Genomic DNA, 20,088 nt, shown 5'->3' with positions numbered 1-20,088 from the left:
CTGGAGACCCGGGTTCGATCCTGACTACGGGTGCTGTCTGTACGGAGTTTGTACGTTCGTTCCATGGCCTGCGTGGGTTTTCTCTGAGATCTTCTGTTTCCTCCCAAACTCCAAAGATGTACAAGTTTGTAGGTTAATTGGCTTGGTAAAATGTAAAAATAAAAATTGTCCCGAGTAGGTGTAGGGTATTATGTGGGTATCGCTGGTCGGCGGGGACCCGGTGGTTCGAAGGGCCTGTTTCTGCGCTGTATCTCTAAACTAAACTAAACTTAAACAAATTAGTCTGCATTATCTGAACTCATTTTACTTGATGGTTTAATCTAATATTCTGTTACATTTATTAATTGCAGGAAAAAATAACGTAATATAGTAATCATGCTAAAAATTCTATCACATAAATAGAATACATGCAAATTTAAATTTTACTTGTAGTATGTAATAGTTAACATTTATCAGTATTGAATTTCTCTGCTCAGTATGTAATAGTTAACATTTGTCAGTATTGAATTTCTCTGCTCAGTAGATGTTTTTCAAAGTTAATTCTGCTTTTCCTAAGTCTATAGTCCTTGACGTCCCCCCCCCATGTTAATTTATTGCAAATTGTGATTCTTGAACATTTATGCATTTCAGAAATGCAAAGTTCCAGCGCAGATCTCAAGGACCATCCCTTGTATCCTGCAATTTACTTTCAGAAGTTTGTTGACCAGCCTGAATTCGTGTCAACACAGGTTTTGTGTTTGAATATTTTATTTTGCCCCTGGGTCTCTGTTGGTTAAGGTAGTTTAAGTTGTGACCTGCTGAGTCTTACTGATAAGGTATGATATTTGATTTGTATCCCCACATTAGAGAGGGATGAATATGCTCATTGCCAAGCCTAATAACTGTTTAGTAAGAGATTTTGTTGTGGTCAGTGAGGATAGCAGTGGGCTTCACCTGATGTGCTCCATGATTGAGTAGTGGGCCTACCAGAAGAGTGCTCGCTTGTGTGACACAATGACATTCCCTTTATTTTAAAATGTCTGCAGTTCAGCTGCAGCTTTACATGTATTAAGTTCAGAGGACAATATCATTTTCACAGTGGGTTTGAAAATTAAAGATAGGGCCAGTATATTAGCCTGGCATGAAATGCTGCTTGCATTGGTTCATACTGTGATGATAATCAGTGCTTTGAGAGTTTGGTGCTCAGCCCGGCTGAGATTGGAATAAAGTGGACAACAGCAAAAGGTCTGAAGGTACTCTTTCACCCATGATTTCAGGTGCTGATGTCGTCTCATTTGGGACTTGAGTTGCAAGTGTGCTGAAGCAAAGCAAGAATTTCATTGTCCTATACAGGGACACATGACAATAAACTCACTTGAACTTGAACTTAAAGTTTTGGGGTGAAAATGTGAAATTCCTTGCAGCTTGTTCTTGTGCGAGGTCCCTCAAATACTTTGGAGCATGAAGTTGTTGTTGGTTAATTGGGGATTAACTGCTACTGCAAAAAATACACTATGCTGGAATACTCAGCAGGTCAGGCAGCATAGACAAAAAAAGCTGGAGAGAAATCAATATTCATTCCACTGGGCTGTAAGCTACCCAAGCGAAACATGAGATGCTGTTCCTCCAATTTGCATTTGGCCTCATTCTGACAATGGAGGAGACCTAGGACAGAAATGTCTGTATATGAATGGGAAGGAGAATTAAAGTGTCCAGCACCCGGGAGATCAGGTAGGTTCAGGCGGGCTGAGCGAAGGTGTACCGCAAAACGATCACCCAATCTGTGTTTGGTTTCCGCCAAACGATCATCTCTGAAAAACATTGATAAGCAATGTTTCGGGTCGGGGCCCTTCAGACTGAATGTGTTGGTGGTGATGGGGGCGGGGGGGGGGACAATGTCTGGCAAGTGATAGGTGGAGACAGATGAGCTAGGTTTCTTGATAGGCGGATGGTTGGACAATGCCAGAGATGAAAAAAGACAATACGATACAATACAATAGAACTTTATTTATCTCAGGAGGGAAATTAATTTGCCAAGTCATTAAAAATACAAAGTATCTGAAACATACAAATAAAGTGACATGTGGTACAGCTTTGGGGATGTGCAAAGATTGAGGGGGGGGAGTCTTATTCTCGGTCTACCCCACAAAAGTAAGGGGAGGAGTTGTAAAGTTTGATAGCCACAAGGAAGAAGGTTCTCCTGTGGCGTTCTGTCCTGCATGAGGTGTTAGATCAGGATAGAAGAGGTAAGAATTGTGGTCAAAGGAAGGGGAGGGGAGAAATGGGTATGAGTCCAGGTGGGACGACACAGGGCAGATTTACATTTGTTCTGTCCCACAGATTTCCTCAAGCTTTCCCTATATATTAAAATTCTCTTGAAAGTAGTTTTTTTAAATTGTTAAACTGGTGCATTGAATACAATCTAAAACAATCTAATTTCATGTAAGGAGTAGTTGTTATTCATTTGTGAATGAACATAGGATTTGATACTGAATTCCAGACAAGAATAATCTTCGGTCAATATACTCTGTACTGACAGATCTTGGGCAGGACGGGAATAATGACTATTAGAATCATTGATGGATCTAGGCGTTCTTGATCACAATCCTATGCATCTTATAGCAAGTGTGTATGTGGATATCGTAAAAGACAACTGGCTTTGATTGAAATGTTCTCTATTCCGGAAACATCAATGCTATAACTCATGCTTGAGGAATAGCCAATACTTCTTTGCAATGAAACCAATCAAAGGAACTAATTGACTCTCAAGTAATTTCTAAAGAACGAAATCTTCTCTCCCCACCCCTCCCCCATAATTAACATTATGAATGAAGCAGAAACAATGGCTGCTGATTTCCCTAATATCTTATAATTGGTCAATAAATCCAATAACATTTGCTGCCATCCGGTACTTCACTCAGACAATGTTCTGTCAATTTTCTTTTGAGCATAACTGTTAATGGATAATCTTCGGTTTAAACCAGCATTTGCAGTTCCTTCTTACACAAGTCAGTATCCATAAGCCATTCCTGTTATTGATCAAGTTCCAACAAGGATTTCACATTTCCTCATGGATGTTGAAGGCCATTAATTCTATGCCAGCTCTCAGAGAAATCCCGCCAATCCCATAATCTCACTTACTCCGATATAATGGTACAGTGGCGCAGTGGTAGCGTTGCAGCCTTGTACCGCCGGAGACCAGGTTCGATCCAAACTACGGGTGCTGTCTATGGAGTTTGCATGTTCTCCGTGTGACTGCAGTTTTTTTATCCAGGTGCTCCAGATCACTCACGCATCCCAAAAAATACGGGTTTGTAGGTTAATTGGCTTTGGCAAAATTGTAAATTGTCCCTAGTGTGTAGGATAGTGTTACTGCACAGGTTGATTGCTGATCTGCAGGGACTCGGTGGGCTGCAGGGCCTGCTGCCACAGTGGATCGCTAATGCCTAAAACAGGGATCGGCAACCTTGTTCTGCATAAGGGCCAGGATTTTTCCAGTATCTGCAGTTCTTTCTTAAACGTGTTCACGTGCCAGCGGCTTTGCGCAGGATGCGGTATAGCCAGAGCTTGGCGGCCTGCGGGCCAGATGATTACGGGGAGAAAAATCGGCCTGCGGGCGGGATGATTTTGGGTTACGGGCTGCATTTGGCCTGGGGGCTGTCGGTTGCCGATCCTTTGCCTAAAGTAAAGTAACCTATTTTCTCACTTGGCCATCAATGCCATCTGATTTTCTTAATGCCCTCCCATCTTCCCCTCCAATGGAATTGTTTTGAAGAACAGCTAGTCTAGATGGATTTTTTTTTCCCTTCTGATTTTATGGTGTCACCGTCTATGGTGTCAATTCCCTTGTTGACGTCGACATACTATTGGTAGAATCTTACTGCGTAAATCTACATGCTGACCAACTGTTAGATTTAAACATTCTGTTATCAGTGAAGCCTTCACCAAAGGATTTCATAGCAGAATAATGAACGACAGAGGGAAGTGGATCTTACAAGTTACTTCCAGAGAGCTGGCAAAGGTGTGTTAGGGGAAATGGTCTGAATACAAACCAATTCTAAAGTTAAATTGATTTCCTAATATATTGTTATTTTATTTCAGCAAAGAGGAAGAAACCAGTCCTATCTGATAGTGAGGATGAGGAAAAAGAAGTACAGAATAAATGTAAGTATCCAGGAGGAATTGGGCAGCTGTAATGTGTTTTATTTTAAATAAGCATTGATCTAAAAGTGTTATGTAAAGCTATCCTTCACTGCCTCAAGATGAGAAATCAGCCTGACACTGTTGCATGAAGGATGTGTGGTTGGACTATCAAAACACATTTCCAACACCTAGTACAAATAAGTGTTTTGGGAAGGGTTTTGGAAGCATTACAAGCTGATGCAATCTGTAGGATAGATCTAAATGAGATGTTCTTTTTTCCCCCACAGCTGCTAAGAAAACTCGTATAATGTCGGACAGTGAGGATTCGGACAGTGACTTTGCTCCCACCAAGAAAAGTGTCATTGACTCAGATAAGGAGGAATCAGGTAGTGATGCTGGTGATTTAAAAAGAAAGCGGGCTACCCCACAAGGCCAGGAATCAGACAGCGAAGCTGATGTTGCCCCAGTGAAGAGGGTTGTTTCAGATGATGATGATTCTGACAGCAGTGTGGATGTCTCAAAAGCCAAGCCCATATCGTCTGACGATGACGACTCCGACAGTGACTCAAACGCTCGTGTGAAAAAGCAGGTTGTTTCTGATGCTGAAGATTCTGATAGCAATATAGGTGTGAGAAAAAAGCGGGTCTTCTCCGATGATGATGGTTCAGAGAGTGACACTGCTCCAAAGGAAAAACCCGTTGTGTCAGAGGATGAAGACTCAAACTCGGTCAGTGATATCGTTGCTAAGAAGAAACGCATTCTTTCTGCTGGTGAGGATTCAGACAGTGATGCTGCACCTGGAAAACAAGAGTCTAAGGCCATCTTATCTGATAGTGATGAAGAGAATAAACAGCCCTCCCCAAAAGCCGAGTCTGGTCTATTTGGCACTGACAGTGAATCTGACGATGAGTAAGTGAAAAGTGCTTCTAAATACAGGGTGTGAGTATTGTAGATGCATGGCAGTGTTTCCCCAACTCTCCATCCAAGAATATTTTGTATGGTATCAGCAAATCTTGATGGACTCTTCATAGTTTTCTTTATGGTTCATCAAAATGTACTGAGTACCTTAATCCAGTGCTCAGTCCCCCTGCCATATAACACTAGTGTGCAGTACTGAGGAGTAACGCTACAGATGTATTCCAGTCAGGCACGTACCGTGAGTAATTACTCAAGGTAGGCAGTCAGTCGATTTTTAAAAATCTTAAAAACCGCGCATGCGTAGATTGGTCTCCTCTCCGGTAGGCAGCCAGTTGACTTTTATAAAGTAATTTCTCTTCAAAAGCCTTATCTCTTAATAAAATATTTAAAAACATATAGCGCAAAGAAATCTTACCACATTATTTGTACACAAGGCATGGGGAAATTATGCCTACCTGAGAGATCGATTAAATCATGAAAATAAAACCATTTAATAAATTATGCATGTAATTTTGTGCATTAAGTTGCCAATAGTAAATTAATTGGAAATATTCAATAGTAAATTAATTGGAAATATTTACTATTTATATTTAATAATTACCCTTTTATAATTTTAGTCTGGGTAGGCACTGCCTACCATGCCTACCCTGACGGCACGTGCCTGATTCAGTGTACCTCCAGGATAGAATGTTATCACTGTTTATTACAAGGTTGAAGTACTGGTGGGTATAGATAAACCAGTATAAAAGTATGGAAGAAATATGTCTGGTATCAGAAGAAACACTTCACGCATCGTTGTTTTGCCTATAAGGAGATTTTATTTCCTGGTTGTTTGTGAGGTAACTCAATAAGCGAAAAAATAATCCTCATCTGTGGTAAATCATTATCTGAAACATTCTGCTGTATTTTAATGCTTTTAGAATTTGATATGAACCTCTCAATTAGATTGTACAAATGAAGTTTGAGGTATTTATTATTCTATATAATTTTCTTAACTCAATAATTGAATCCGTATCGCACTGTTTTGATACTATTTGCATTTTGTTTGCTTAATGTTTCTCATCCTCTATTTTTGGACCAAAAAGTCAATACTTGCGTGGAACAGCTCATAGAACAGCCTCTTTTGTATTTGGCTCATGCCTTCTTTCGTTATCATAACTGTTGCACGAAAACCGTTCAAACTTCCCATGTGAGGAGTATATCAAATTGTCCTATTATTAACCAGCTTTTAAGTTTCTCCAGAGATATCCATCTTGTTTCTCCCACACCACCTTTTATGTTGTTTCTGTTGTTATTATTTTAAACACCTATGTAATATTTCAAGATGTGGATTGTTCATCAAAGACTTACTATTTACATATAGCATTACATTTATGGTAAAAAATATGTCATAGTTCCATTCAATTCTCTCTCCTGGTTCTGAAGTAATAGATGTGTGATCTATTAACTTTCACATAACAGGACAAGCTCTCCTCTGCTTAATAAAGTGATTGTTATGTAGCTTTCCATTAAGTCATTGCAGTATATCTAGTTACTAATTTGCCGTAATCGTAAAACTATTGCACTGGAAATATTATATATACAAAAAGCCATATTCCTCCATGAAATGTAAAAGTCCATGAAAAGTCTATGCTACTCTCATTGCACTGTGTATTAGAGCGATAGGTTCCTTTACACTGGTTTGCCAGATTTTAGAATGTGTGCTGCCATTTAATCTCCTTTTGTCCTATCTGTTGCAAGTGAGAAATTGCACAGATAGAATCAAAGGAGATAGACACAAAGGGGATTCTCGTGGACAGAGAGCTAAAATTAGACCTCTTTGCTCATTGTTGACGTAAAGTTCAGAAATTTGTATTTTTAACTATGAATGTTGTTAAAGAAGTATAATGTAGAAGCAGGTGGTGTTAATTCAGAGTAAGTTTAATCTGGGCTGACAGAAAATGTGTATATTCTGATTTATTAGCGCATATGAGCTGTGTAATAGATTTGTGTGGATCTATGGCTTGATATGAAGCCGCAAACATCAAATATACTAAAGTTATAGACCTTAGTGATATAATTTTGCAAATGTGATAAACTGATTCCGACTTTAGCCAGATTTTTGGTACCACACATTGATTAGGTTGTAAAGCGAAGGGTACAGAAGGGAACACGAGTTTAAAAATTGGCCAAACGAGAGACCTCAAAAAAACTCTTCATGTTCATTAAAATGGATTCCACCACTCGTCACAGAGTTAACTATTTTGCAATCAATGCTAGATTTGTTGATGAAAACAATGTAGTAGTAACTCAGGCATTAGGACACCATTAGGCATTAGGACATGAGATCCAGAACTCAGTGGAAGAAATTTTGAAAGACCAGATTCTATGCATCGTCACAGATAATGCTTCAAATATACTAAGCACAATAGAAGTTGGGAGAGTCCAGAACCAGGGTTCACAGTTTAAGAGTAAGGGGTAGGCCATTTAGGACTGAGATGAGGAAAAACATTTTCACGCAGAGAATTGGTAATCAGTGGAATTCTCTGCCACAGAAGGCAGTGGAGGCCAATTCACTAGATGTTTTCAAACGAGTTAGATCCAGCTCTTAGGGCTAAAGGAATCAAAGAGTATGGGGAAAAAGCAGGAACGGGGTACTAATTTTGGATGATCAGCCATGATCATATTGAATGGTCAAATGGCCTACTCCTGCATCTATTTTTCTATGTTTCTAAAATATTTTGCATTCTCTGCTTATTTAAGGGATGTGGCTCTAGAAGATCACACCATCATCCTGCATTCTAAGGAATAAGCCTGCTCAACCTCTCTCTATAGCTCAGATCCTCGAGTCCTGGCAGCATCCTTGTAAATCTTCTCTGCACCCTTTCTAGCTTAACAACATATGCAAAAGATTAAAAATTACCCCTTTTTCTTATTTATTCTAGACCTGTTGTCCACCAGAAGATTTCTGCATAGTCTTAAAGTCAAAGTATTTGTTTAAATCCCCTACATGTTCTCTCCACTCAGTCTGAATCGGATCCACATCAACTTCCCACCATTCCATCAATCTGAAGAAGGGTCCCAATCCTAAACATTGTCAGTCCATTCCCTCTACGGATGCTACCTGACCCACTGAGTTCATCCAGCACTTTGTTGTTTGTTTTTCTGTGTTCTCCCTATTCTTCCTGCCTCTATACTTGCACAAAAAAAACTCTTACATTCTTCAGTTCTGATAGACAGCTATTAATTTGAAACACCATTTATCTTTTTGTAGATGTAAATTTCTATTCAATTTTCTAATATTCTCAATTAAATGGAAATGTTGTCAATTCCAATAAGAAACTGCAAATAAAAGTGCAAATAACTGTTGATTCACCTGAAAGAAGAATTTAGTACTTGAAAAGGTGGGACAGAAGGGAAAGCAATTTCCCCCCAAAATGCAATGGGATAGCCTCGTCCTAGATTTGTTTTATCCTTCGAAAAAATAAACTTTTTTCAGAATAAAAATATATACAAAACAAAAACTGTGCAAAAACTCTTCTGAAATACTCAGCATCAACCCATTCATTAGTGCCATACCTAGTAGTGTTTGCACCAATCTTTAGATAAAATAACCTTGCCACCCATGTAACCCCTGGGGTGATATCCCTACGCTTGTCTGTAGACCCCCGACCAGTCTCTGCCCCTCTGTGTCGAGCTTTTCAGGTCATCAGTTCCAGAAGGGAACCCATTTTCCCCGTAAAGAGCAATGGAATAGCCTCGTCCTGTGGATATATTTATTTTATGTACAAATATATTTCTATGGCCATTAATAATATTGGAATAAACTGAGGGATTATTGAATATGTATTTGAAGGAATTTTACATTTGAAAGAATTTTGTACCGCAGCACCATTACTTTGCAGTAGAGTTGCTGCCTTACAGTGCCAGAGACCCGGGTTCGTTCCTGACTACGGGTGCTTGTCAGTGCGGAGTTTGTACGTTCTCTCCATGACCTGCGTAGGTTTTCTCCATGATCTCTGGTTTCCTCCCACACTCCAAAATGTACAGGTTTTTAGGCTAATTGGCTTGAATAATTATAAATTGTTCCTAGTGTGTGTAGGATAGTGTAAGTGTGCCGGGGTACTGCACAAAATATATAACCTAAACTAAACTAAAGTATCTCAAAACTGCCTCATAGTCAATAAGCAAAAAACATATTTCCCCAAATGTCAAATGTATGGTGAACTGCTATTTGGGGGCAGAGGACAAATAAGAGGTGGGGCTGTTATTACTTGAAATTAGAAAATTAATTGCTCAGACCATTGGGTTGTAACTTGTCTAAGCGGACTATGAGGTGCTGTTCTTCCATTTTGTGTGTGACCTCACTCTGGCAATGGAGGAGGCCAAGGACAGAAGTATCAATACAGGAACGGGAGTTAACATGGTTAGCAACTGGAAGCTCCTTGGCGGACAGAACACAAATGTTCGGTGCAATATTTTGGGGCTCCCAACGTGGCTTCCTTTGAAACATTCACTGCCCCCAACATGGTCTCCTTTACAGGAGGCCTTGTTGGGACTATCACGTATATTAGATGAGGTTGAAAGAGGTGAACCTTTGCCTCAATTGAAAGGACTGCTGGGGTTCATTGATGAAAGTTAGAGAACATGTGTTAGTACGTGTTGCAGCTCCTGCAGTTGCAGAGCAAGTGCATGAGGAGAGAACAGGTTGGATGGGAAGGGATGAGAGATCGAAAGAATTGCAGAGGGAGTGGTCTCTGCGGAAAAGGGTGGGGATGGGAAGATGTAACTGGTGGTAGGATTCAAATTGAAGATGGCGAAAAAGTCAGAGAATGTGTTGGATGCAGAGGGGTTGAAGGTAAGGACCAGGGGAAATCTATCCTTGTTCCTTCTGAGGGGAGGGGGAGCAGGAACAGAACTGCGGGACATATAGAAGACACAAGTGAGGGCTTAATTCTACAATAGTGGGGGAGAGCCACGTTTATTGAATGAAGGGGATATCTTGGATATCCTGGAATGGAAAGCCTCATCTTGAGAGAAGATGTGGCCACAACAGAAAAATTGAGAGTAAGAGATGGCGTCCTTACAAGAGGCAGGGTGGCAGGATGTGTAGTCAAGGTAGCTGTGGGAATCAATGAGTATGTGTCAGTCAATAGTTTGTCCCCTATGATAGAGACGGAGAGATCGAAAAAAGGGATGGGGACGTCCGATGTGGTCCAAGTGAATTTGTAGTTTGTAGTAAAGTTGATGAAATCAACAAGTTCTGCATGGGTGCAGGAGGCAGCCCCAACTGGCACTTCATATTCCGCTTGGGTAGCTTGCAACCAATGGTATGAACATTAAATTCTCCTCTTTCAAGTAATACCCCCCAACCCTTCCTCTCTTTTAAAGATAGACACGAAGTGCTGAAGAAACGCAGTATGTCTGGAGAAAAGGGATGGGGACCCTTCTTCAGAACCCGACCCCAAACGTCACCCATCCTTTTTTTCCCCAGAGTTGCTGCCTAATCTGCTGAGTTACTCCAGTACTTTGTGTCTAACTTTGGTATAAACCAGCATCTGCAGTTCCTTGTTTCAACACTCCTCTTTTTTCCCCTCTGGCTCTACCCCCAGCCCAGAGCAAATATGTGTATAGAGTTGCAGTTGTCCTAAATTATAGTGGAGATTAATGTCTATTGGAGATATTGGTGTAAAGAGATCTTCATTGGCATGACAGGTTAAGTGCCACTGCTCAGTGATGTTACAACTTATAGTGAGGCACAGGAGAAATGTGAGAATAGTCCCTTGCATATAGATGATATCTCCAGTTATTTGGAAAAATGTCTACAAGTTTCCTGGTAATGTTTTCCTCTGCTTCCTCTAAACAGGACTGGTGTTGGAAACTTGATAGCTGACATTTTTGGTGAATCGGATGATGAAGGGGAAGAGTTTACAGTACGTATAGTGTTTGTCTGTAAGCACTCAGGTTTAGCTGATTTAGTATCACAGATTTTTTTTAAAAGCCCTGCTTATTGTTGTAAACTTCCAACAAAACATTAAACTCTGTAAAATAATTTTTGAAAATCATGTATACACTCTTTCTGGGGAAGGTGTGAATAAAACGACAGAAGCAAAATGTATGTTTTAATGCTAAATACCTCCTTGCAGCATTTTCAATCTGATATTTTGTGTCAACCAAGCAATCTCAAAATGTCATACAAGTTTCATTTCGGCCTACCATGCCCTTGTCGACCATAAAAACATCTTCAGGCATCAGTTACAAGGTAGTCTTTATCTTTGGTGGTTCCTATCTTTACAAGGTAGTCTCTATCTTTAAATTATGGAAAATTGAATGCTGGTCCTGTTTAAAATGTAATAAAGGTAAGACCAAACACCCAGAAATCTTCAAATTAGAAACAATTCCGTCATTCCTCAAAAATCCCATATAATCTCAAAGCTATACATCTGTTGCTTTTGTATTTGTAATCAAGAGAAAAAATACTTCCTGTCCATTTGTTCCAAGCATCTTATCATTTTATATACCAAGATTAAACCTTTTGAAAGTTTGTCAACCATTAACCTTTACTTCCTGTCACAGAGGCAATTTAGATCCACCTTATTACACCCCTTGGGATCCCACAGGCTTTTAGATTTCGATCATTCTACCATATGGGCTACATCAAATGCAATACCATCATCATCCCTCTTTTTTACCTCCTCAACAAATCTATATCAACTTTTCCTTATCAATCTGTGCTTTTCTGAGCAACATTTTCCCCCATCCATCAGAGATTTTCCAATAATTTTCTTCCCTGGGGCATTGGTCTAATGAATCTGCATATACTCAATCTATCCATTTTTCCTTTTTAGAATGAAAGTAACCGCATTAAATGGTTTTATAATCCTCTTGCACCTGCTTCCCAGCCAGACCAATGACTCTATTGTTTATTAATGGCCAAGGATACATGTTTCTGGGCCTGTTGATTCGACATAGATGCCGAGTCCTTTAGTATTAAATATATTCTCGGTCTGTTATTTGGGCAGAGATTTGGTTTTCCAAGTGCCAGTGGTCTAGCACCGGACGACTAAAAGCTAATGATCAGATGTTTCAAAGCACATAACCAATTCTCATGATTCGTCTAAAAAATAATGCAGTAATATGCCATCTATGTGTTCATAGTGTTCATTTTGTACATCACTAAGTATAACTTAGTTCCAACCATCACCATATCTTTGTAATTTAAATTTTATTTTATGCTAATTTGGATCGCAGATGCTTACTCTTACAATGCTTGCAAGAAGTCTATTTGGCTCATCATATCTGCAATAGCTCTTAGCTAAATAATTATAAAATTAACACGTCTGTTAATGATTATATCTTAATCCTTTTTGGATTTGTTTTTGTCCCTTGCAGACTAAATTCTCCAATCCTGTAGTCCTATTTTGCGTTCCCTAATAAACAGAATTGAGTAATTTACTGCCCTTTTAGCGCCCCTCACATAATTGGAAAATGTTGCATTGCTTCACAATCACATTTTAAGTCAGCCCGTGGCTTTACGGATGCATGCAACAAATGGTTGGTGTAGAGACAAGGAACGGCAGATGCTGGAATGTTGCTTAGAACACAAAGTACTGCAGTAACTCAACAGGTCGGGCAGCATCTCCGGAGGATGTCAATAGGTGACATTTTGGATCTCGACTCTTCCTCAGACTGATGGTAGTAGGGGAGAGAAAGCTAGAAAAGAGTTGGGGGTGGGACAAAGCTTGGCAAGTCATAGTTCAATACAGGTGGGGGGGGGGGTGCTTTATGTTGGCAGAAGTGCGGAAAGAAGACAAAATGGGGATAAAGCAGACAGAGTGTCGGATAAGAAGAGTGATATGTAAAGCAAGAGTGAGGGATATAGGTGGAAAGGGGGAGGGGGAATAGGTGGGAGGGGGGGGGGGAGTTGTTTGGGGGGGGGGAGGGGAAATAGTGTGAGAAATGGGTGTGTTATGCGTCCATCAATTTCCACTTAAACCAGTGATAGGTATTTTGGTTGTGTTGATTGAGGAACTGGGATATTCCTGGTTGTCAGGGATAGTCAAAGAATTGGACCGTCGAAAGATTTTTTTTCCTCCGACCATACAGCAGATCTCAGTAAAGCAATAAAGACCACTTCAGCAGGCCAGTAGTAGCTCCCTAGTAAATGTAAAATGAATTTGACCTCATGTACACAATAGAAGGCATTGTAACTGTCATATTTTCAGAATTGTTAGTGTTGCCATAGAATATTTGGAAATACATTTTTTATAAATGGTGTGTTTTTAATCTATGGCACATTCAAGTAACTTTAAAATTCTCTCCACAGCCACATGGCAGAGTTTTTTTAAACAATAACAAGCCTGGCATTCGAGTTGTATTCCACAATGACTGTGGACAATGGCTAATTATCTGTTTTCAAAATTCCTGCAAGCATCTGCTTCTATTATTGGGATGACCTTATTCACTTAAGCTCGGCATGAGGTAACTGCCAAGATTCTACTCTTGGGAGGTGGGGAGTGTTGGAGTGCAGTTTATTTTGTTGACCTGAATTGCTGAGCAGGGAATCATTATGGAAGTTGCTTTCCCTCTTCCCCCAGACTGGATATATTTAATGCAATAAGAAGGAACACACCTTTAAATAGTAAGGAGATGTGGAATGGATTGAATGCTATTAAACGGATTAAACGTTATTGCCTCATGTATTTACACACTGTAAATAGATAGATTTTCTTTCATATATTGTCTTTCTGCTGACTGGTTAGCATGCAACAAAAGCTTTTCACTGTACCTAGGTACACGTGACAATAAACTAAACTGAAACTGATTTCCTGATTTAAAAGTGTCAACAAAACCGAGAGAGGAAGACTATTAATTAATTTAATTTATTAAGATGGAACAATAAAAATTAAGTCCTTTAAAATGGAAAACATAATGTGCTTATTTTGTATTTGTGATAAAAGAATTCTGGCTCGTTTGATTAATGTGAGACTTAAATATAACTAATTTGTTTGTTGATGTCTGATTTAATACTGCCCTCTTCTCTCAAAATGATTAACTTATCTATTGGCAGATTGGAGAAGAACATGAAAGATGCTTTAGTCTGTTCGCTTTGCAAGTGGCGTTGTTACATAAATGCATGGGTTTTACCGTTACATGATTAGAAGTTGGTGGTGTAGGTGCAAGCTAAAAAAAGCCCAAAAGGGAACCATATTGAGATTTACTAACAGTTCTGAACCCAAGAAAATAAATGAGATATTCCAGGATTAGTAACGGTGGCATGACCCAATGGTCAAAAACGCTTTCAACAAAATTGTTATAATTGTGTTCTCCCTACTGGATAGGGCAAGTTTTCTTCCAGCAAAGGAAATAAAGTCAATCAAGCTCTATTTGATCTGTGACCATTAGCTCGTTGGTGTAAACTGTGCGGGCTGGTATGTTTAATGAAGCAATCTAAAGGCTGCTATTTGTACCCCATGCCTTCTCTGACTTGGAAGTGCTTGGTACGTGGTATATACTTGGTAACAATAGCTTGACCCAGGAGTTTTGACCCAGAGGGCATGCAGTATATAAAATTAAATAGCTCCAGGTAAGTATGCTATTTGAAGTCCAGCCCATCTGATTAGTAATGGCTCTCAGAAGATTAGATATTGGCTATACTAACATTTAAAGTTGCAATGCACTTCGTCATATTTTTCCAAATACATTTTTAAGATTGAGCTTGCGTGTTGTTCATTTTTTCCAGATTAAGCTTAACTTGTTGCGGAAGATCATTTTAATTGCATTCATAATACTATAGTTATATACACTATAGTACACTTGGGCCCACCAAGCTTTAGTATAGAATAGGGTTTATTTAAAAGACAATAAAGAAACGGCTTGATTCAAGCAATCTTCATCCAGCTATCTTCTGGAACTGTAATCCATAACTAAACTGTATCTTTCCTCGCAGGGTTTTAACCAAGAAGACCTAGATGGTGAAAAAGCTGCACAGGAGGCAGAGAGGAAGAAAATGGTTGCTGAAGAGTCGGACTCAGACAGTGAAGTTAGAGGAAAAGGGTTAGAGTAAGTAGATGCATTATGTCAAAATTGAGTTTATTCCGTATTGCCCCTTTCTGCTGTTTTGTGATTGTTGTGATTTTTGGAAAGAACGTTTATTGTTGTAGTGATCCAGAAATTATACGTTCTAAAAGCACCTTGTTTGGCAAAAATGCTGAATTGAATCCCAGCACACCAGAATAGAAAAAAACACGTCAGAAATTTTAGGCATGGTAGAATGTGAACACGTTAGAAAAATGGTGAATTAACAACTAACCAGATTCAAGAACCTTGACCTATAAATTCACTATGGCACATTTAGGATGATCATGTGCATCGGGCAGAGAGTTATAGTTCAGATGGCCTGATCTACAGACTTTGGGCTTCACAGATAATTAAAATGTGAAATTACAAGCTGTATTATCCCTGGGGGAGTTCCATGTGGTCAAGGAATATGCAGCCCTATCCTTGTGTTACTGGAATTTTTATAGAATCATACTTGGTTGATGTTCTCTATCTACTGTATCATGTGTAAGGTAATCTTTTATTTGTTGATGAGTTTGTTTTTGTTGCAGTTCAGACTTTGTTTCTGATTTTGAGATGATGTTACAGAAGAAGAAAGATCAAAACCGGAGGCGGCGGCGAAATCGGGATGGTGGCACTTTCATCAGCGATGCGGATGATGTGGTTAGTGCTATGATCACCAAAATGAACGAAGCAGCAGAGGTAAGTCAACTGGTTACTGACAGTGAGGCTAGATGGGGCTTGAGTAATTAGTCAAAGTACTCAAAATAGGAGGAGACAAAGGCCACCTTTTCTCTCAAGTATGCCCAGCCATTCAATGTAATGACTAGTTAACCCTGGCCTCAACTCCTCCTCCTCCTGTGTTTTCCATTAAATTTGCTTCCATCATACTGTTGGATTGTGAAGATTTGATAGTAATAGCTCCTAATATCCCATCATTTGGATGTTGGGATGTCAGCATCATCCTGTCCCTTATTCATCTTTTGAACGAATAGAATATTTTAACATTAGATTTTGTAATATATTCCACTGATGTCAACCAAGTGATTAGCAAGCATAGTTCATTGGATTATGGATAACTCGGTTGAATGGGAGTAATCAGCAACAAACCAAATCAAAGTGAGTGGAATGCGAGTGGAATATATCGCAAAATCTAGTGCTGAAAACACTGTACCTCTGATGAAAGAATAGGGAACAGGATGATGCTAAATAAGCATCTAAAAATAACTTCAAATGCTGGAAAACTAAAACAAGTAGAAAATGTTTAAAATATTCAACACTCGCAGGTAAGGCAGCATCTGTGCAAAGTGAAACAGAATTAGTGTTTCAGTTCAAAGACCCTTGGTTTAAGTGTTTCTAGATTTTCTGTTTTTGTTGCAGGATCATTTGCCTGTAGTGTAGGGGCAGTGAACTGTAATACAGTGATCGAATTACTCGATTATTGTTTTGTAGTTTTCATTATTTAATGGAAAGGAAAGGAGCTCGAGCTATGATGGTAGTATGAACATGTTGGAAACCATAGAAATAGCAAAGGAAAGATAGATGAATTAGTGTAGCAAATAGAAACTAGTTTTAACAGTTTCAACTTGGGTGTATCTCATTCAGAATTGTCTAATTTCTCATCAAAGAAACACAGTTGAAAGAAGGGCTCAATGTTTCAGGTGGGCAAAAACGAGTAAAACCAAATTAGAGCGGAGAAGTCTGAGGGGGTCACCTGTCAGAAGTATATAAAATTACGAGGGGGATAGAAGGGGTAGATAGTCTTTTTTCCCCCATGGTTGGAGTGCCAAAGGTGTGGGTGAATGATGGGAAATAGGAGGTTCAGAGGGTTCTGTGAGTGAACTTTTTCATAGAAGTGTGGTTATAGTCTCGACACACTGTCTGATGAAGTGGTGGAGGCCAAGACTCTTGGGGGATTTAAGAACCATGCAATCAAGTACCTGAATTGCCAAAGAACAGAAGTCTACAGATGCAATGCAAGTAAATGAGACTAGTGTAGATAACTACAACAGACGTGGTAGTCTGAAGGATCTGTTTCTGTGCTGTGCGACAATATGATGTGATTGCTATGGATCAGATCCAATTACTTGTATCTTTCCAGACTCTGTGCTATGTTTGTCTTGGCAGGAAGATAGGCAACTCAATGGCCAAAAGAAGCCAGCTTTGAAAAAACTGACCCTTCTCCCGACAGTCGTAATGCATTTGAAAAAGTAAGTAGTAATTCCTATTAGAACATAGAACAATACAGCATGGACAAGCCCTTCAGTCTTCAGTTTCTGTGCTGAGCATGGTGCAAGGTTAAACTAATCCAGACAGCATCCTGGTAAACCTCTTCTGCACCCTGTCAAAATCGTCTACATTCTTCCTATAAAGGGGTGAATAGAACTACACAAAATATTCCAAGTATATCCTAATCTAAATTTTATAAAGCTGCAACATGACTTCCTGAGTGAGACCACAGGATTGTTCTGTACATCAATGCTGTTAAGGTTCTTGCCATCAACTATACCTTCCCCTTGCATTCAACCTCCCAAACTGCAACACCTCACCTTCACTTAGATTACGCTTTATGTCATTTCTCGCATAGTCGTAATACATTGCGATCACGTGACCGGAAGTGACGTGTGGCTCGCTACCATTGCCGAGCGGTTGCCAATCGTAGAGTCGAAATATCACAAGTCGAAGCATCGCAAATCGGGAGGCACCTGTATACAGATTAAAACACTTTGAGATTTTAATAATCCTGTAATAGAAAATATCAATAAAAACAAAATTTGCATGAATCACTCTCAGGTGATGTGCAGAGAAAAGACATGGAGTTGCTCGGGATACTGAGATGGCCACATGTTTAAAGGATTGTGAAAACCTCTTGGCCTAGGAGAATTAAAGTAATGTGTGTCTCGTTTGACGGAAATATTTTGAGAATAATCGTGGCTAAATTGTCTTATTTTTTCCTGTTGATGCTGAGTTTCCTATCAATTCTTGCAGACAGGATTTGAAGGACACTTTTATTGACAGTGGGGTGATGTCGGCTATAAAGGAATGGCTCACCCCATTACCAGACAAGAGTTTGCCACATCTCAAGATCCGCCAGGAGTTACTAAAGATACTACAGGAGGTAAGCAGGTGTGCATAGCCCTATGACGTCAGCATAGGATTTTAAACGCTTGTTTTAACATCTGTAATTAACATTTCAATTATTTTTGAACAGATTTTTCTCCTCCACCCATAACCCATCACCCCACTGTACATCTTCACATTTTCTAAAGCTTAATAAGGAAATGTTTGTTAAGATTGCAATCATCCAACATAGCACTCCTTCAAGTGAAAACCTTCCTCATTTATATTTTTTCTTTAATTACCCAAACCGCCAGAAAACCTTGTCCAGGATGTGATACATCTTAATTCATCTTCTGTAAGAAAATCCACTAACCCCTCTTTAAATGCAGTTACAGATACACCCACGTTTGTACTGGTCTCACCAGGCTGACAGGTGAACAGACATTTGAGTTTGGTACCTGCAGGTCAAAAAGTCAAGTTGAGAATCACCTCCATGCCTGTTCATATTTGCCTAAGATTTAACAAATCAACTGCTGGACTAAATGTCTTCACTACTTTCTTCAGAGATTGGTACTGTGAAACTATTATGCCAATTGCATCCCGATGTAGAAAAATAAAATGAAGCGGTGGGTGCACAATTATTTTCCTCCTCGCGTTGCTCTCTGAAAACACTGAATATTGCAGGGTAAATAGACACATATTGCTGGAGTAACTCAGCGGGCCAGGCAGCATCTTTGGATAGAAGGAATGGGTGATGTTTCAGGTCGATACCATTCTTCAGGCTACAGATTGCAGGATCATGTGTGCTGCAAGTCTCAGTCTCTATTCTAAAGAAAATGTTCACAACATTGTCAATATTCATAACGTGCCCAGTCTTGGTAACATTCTCATGCAGTACCCTTGTCCCTTTCGTGGTGGTGTGGTGACTAGTACTGAATACAATACTCAATGGAGTTATCTCCTAAACTTGCCTTCGCATTTTGAATGTAATTGACTATGTTTTTGCTTGCAGTTGCCCAGTGTGAGTCAGGAGACTCTGAAGCACAGTGGGATTGGGCGTTGTGTGATGTACTTGTATAAACATCCCAAGGAAAATAGATTTAACAAGGAACTTGCAGGAAAGCTCATCAGTATGTTTGTCTTCATTCTTACTTTCTTAATTTTTCTCCTTATTTTACAACATGTGTTGTGATATAATCCAATGGAGCTGGTTATCCCCCAGCACGTCAGTTTTCAGTAATTTATTGCCATATATACACCAGGATGTAATGGAATTCCTTATTTACTTGAAGCTCACAGAATACACAGCACATATACAGTAATAATAAATTACTGTAAATAATAAATACAATGACGTGCAAATCAGCAGAATGCTGCAAGATCCAGATCAGTGCAATTCAGATCAGTGCAAAGAAAAATTAAAGCACAGTAATGGAATAACCGATTGAGCTAAAGTTAACAGTAAGAGTGATAAAGAAAAAGAAGCAGTACTTCTAGCCGGGAAGTATGAAAGAGGTGATTGGTTCAGGAGTCTGTTGGCGGTGGAGAGGAACTGTTTTTAAGTCCGGATGTCTAAGCTTTCAAGCTTCTGTATCTCCTCTAAAAAGGTAGAAAAGGGAATGGCCAGGGTGGCAGGCATTCTGATACTATGCACCATGAAGATGGATTGAATTGAAGGAAGTATTGAGCCTGTGACAGACTGGATTAGAAACATAGAAAATAGGTGCAGGAGGAGGCCATTTGGCCATTCATTGTGATCATGGCCGATCATCCCAAGTCAATAACCTGCCTTCTCCCCATATCCCTTGATTCAACTAGCCCCTGGAGCTCTATCTAACTCTCTCTTAAATCCATCCAGTGTTTTGGATTGTATTCACCACACTGCAGATCCAGACAGTCAAGAGCAGAGCCGTTGGCTATACCAGGCTGGATGCATCCAGTAAGAATACT

General features: G+C 39.5%; 1 protein-coding gene across 3 annotated transcripts in view; it reads left to right on the top strand.

Moving 5' to 3' along the window:
- iws1 (interacts with SUPT6H, CTD assembly factor 1) overlaps nucleotides 1-20,088 on the top strand; it is a 45,139-nt gene that overhangs the window by 14,102 nt on the left and 10,949 nt on the right. For all 3 annotated transcript variants that reach the window (XM_033031431.1, XM_033031432.1, XM_033031430.1), the window contains exons 4-11: nucleotides 4,081-4,143; nucleotides 4,410-5,031; nucleotides 10,886-10,952; nucleotides 14,969-15,081; nucleotides 15,630-15,780; nucleotides 17,206-17,288; nucleotides 18,067-18,196; nucleotides 19,151-19,268. In XM_033031431.1, the coding sequence (XP_032887322.1) occupies nucleotides 4,081-4,143; nucleotides 4,410-5,031; nucleotides 10,886-10,952; nucleotides 14,969-15,081; nucleotides 15,630-15,780; nucleotides 17,206-17,288; nucleotides 18,067-18,196; nucleotides 19,151-19,268 (1,347 nt within the window). The remainder of the gene's footprint in view (nucleotides 1-4,080; nucleotides 4,144-4,409; nucleotides 5,032-10,885; nucleotides 10,953-14,968; nucleotides 15,082-15,629; nucleotides 15,781-17,205; nucleotides 17,289-18,066; nucleotides 18,197-19,150; nucleotides 19,269-20,088) is intronic.

The sequence above is a fragment of the Amblyraja radiata genome, chromosome 13 (genome assembly GCF_010909765.2).
Source record: "Amblyraja radiata isolate CabotCenter1 chromosome 13, sAmbRad1.1.pri, whole genome shotgun sequence".
Lineage (NCBI taxonomy): Eukaryota > Metazoa > Chordata > Chondrichthyes > Rajiformes > Rajidae > Amblyraja > Amblyraja radiata.
This window is presented reverse-complemented; position numbering and strand designations above follow the sequence as displayed.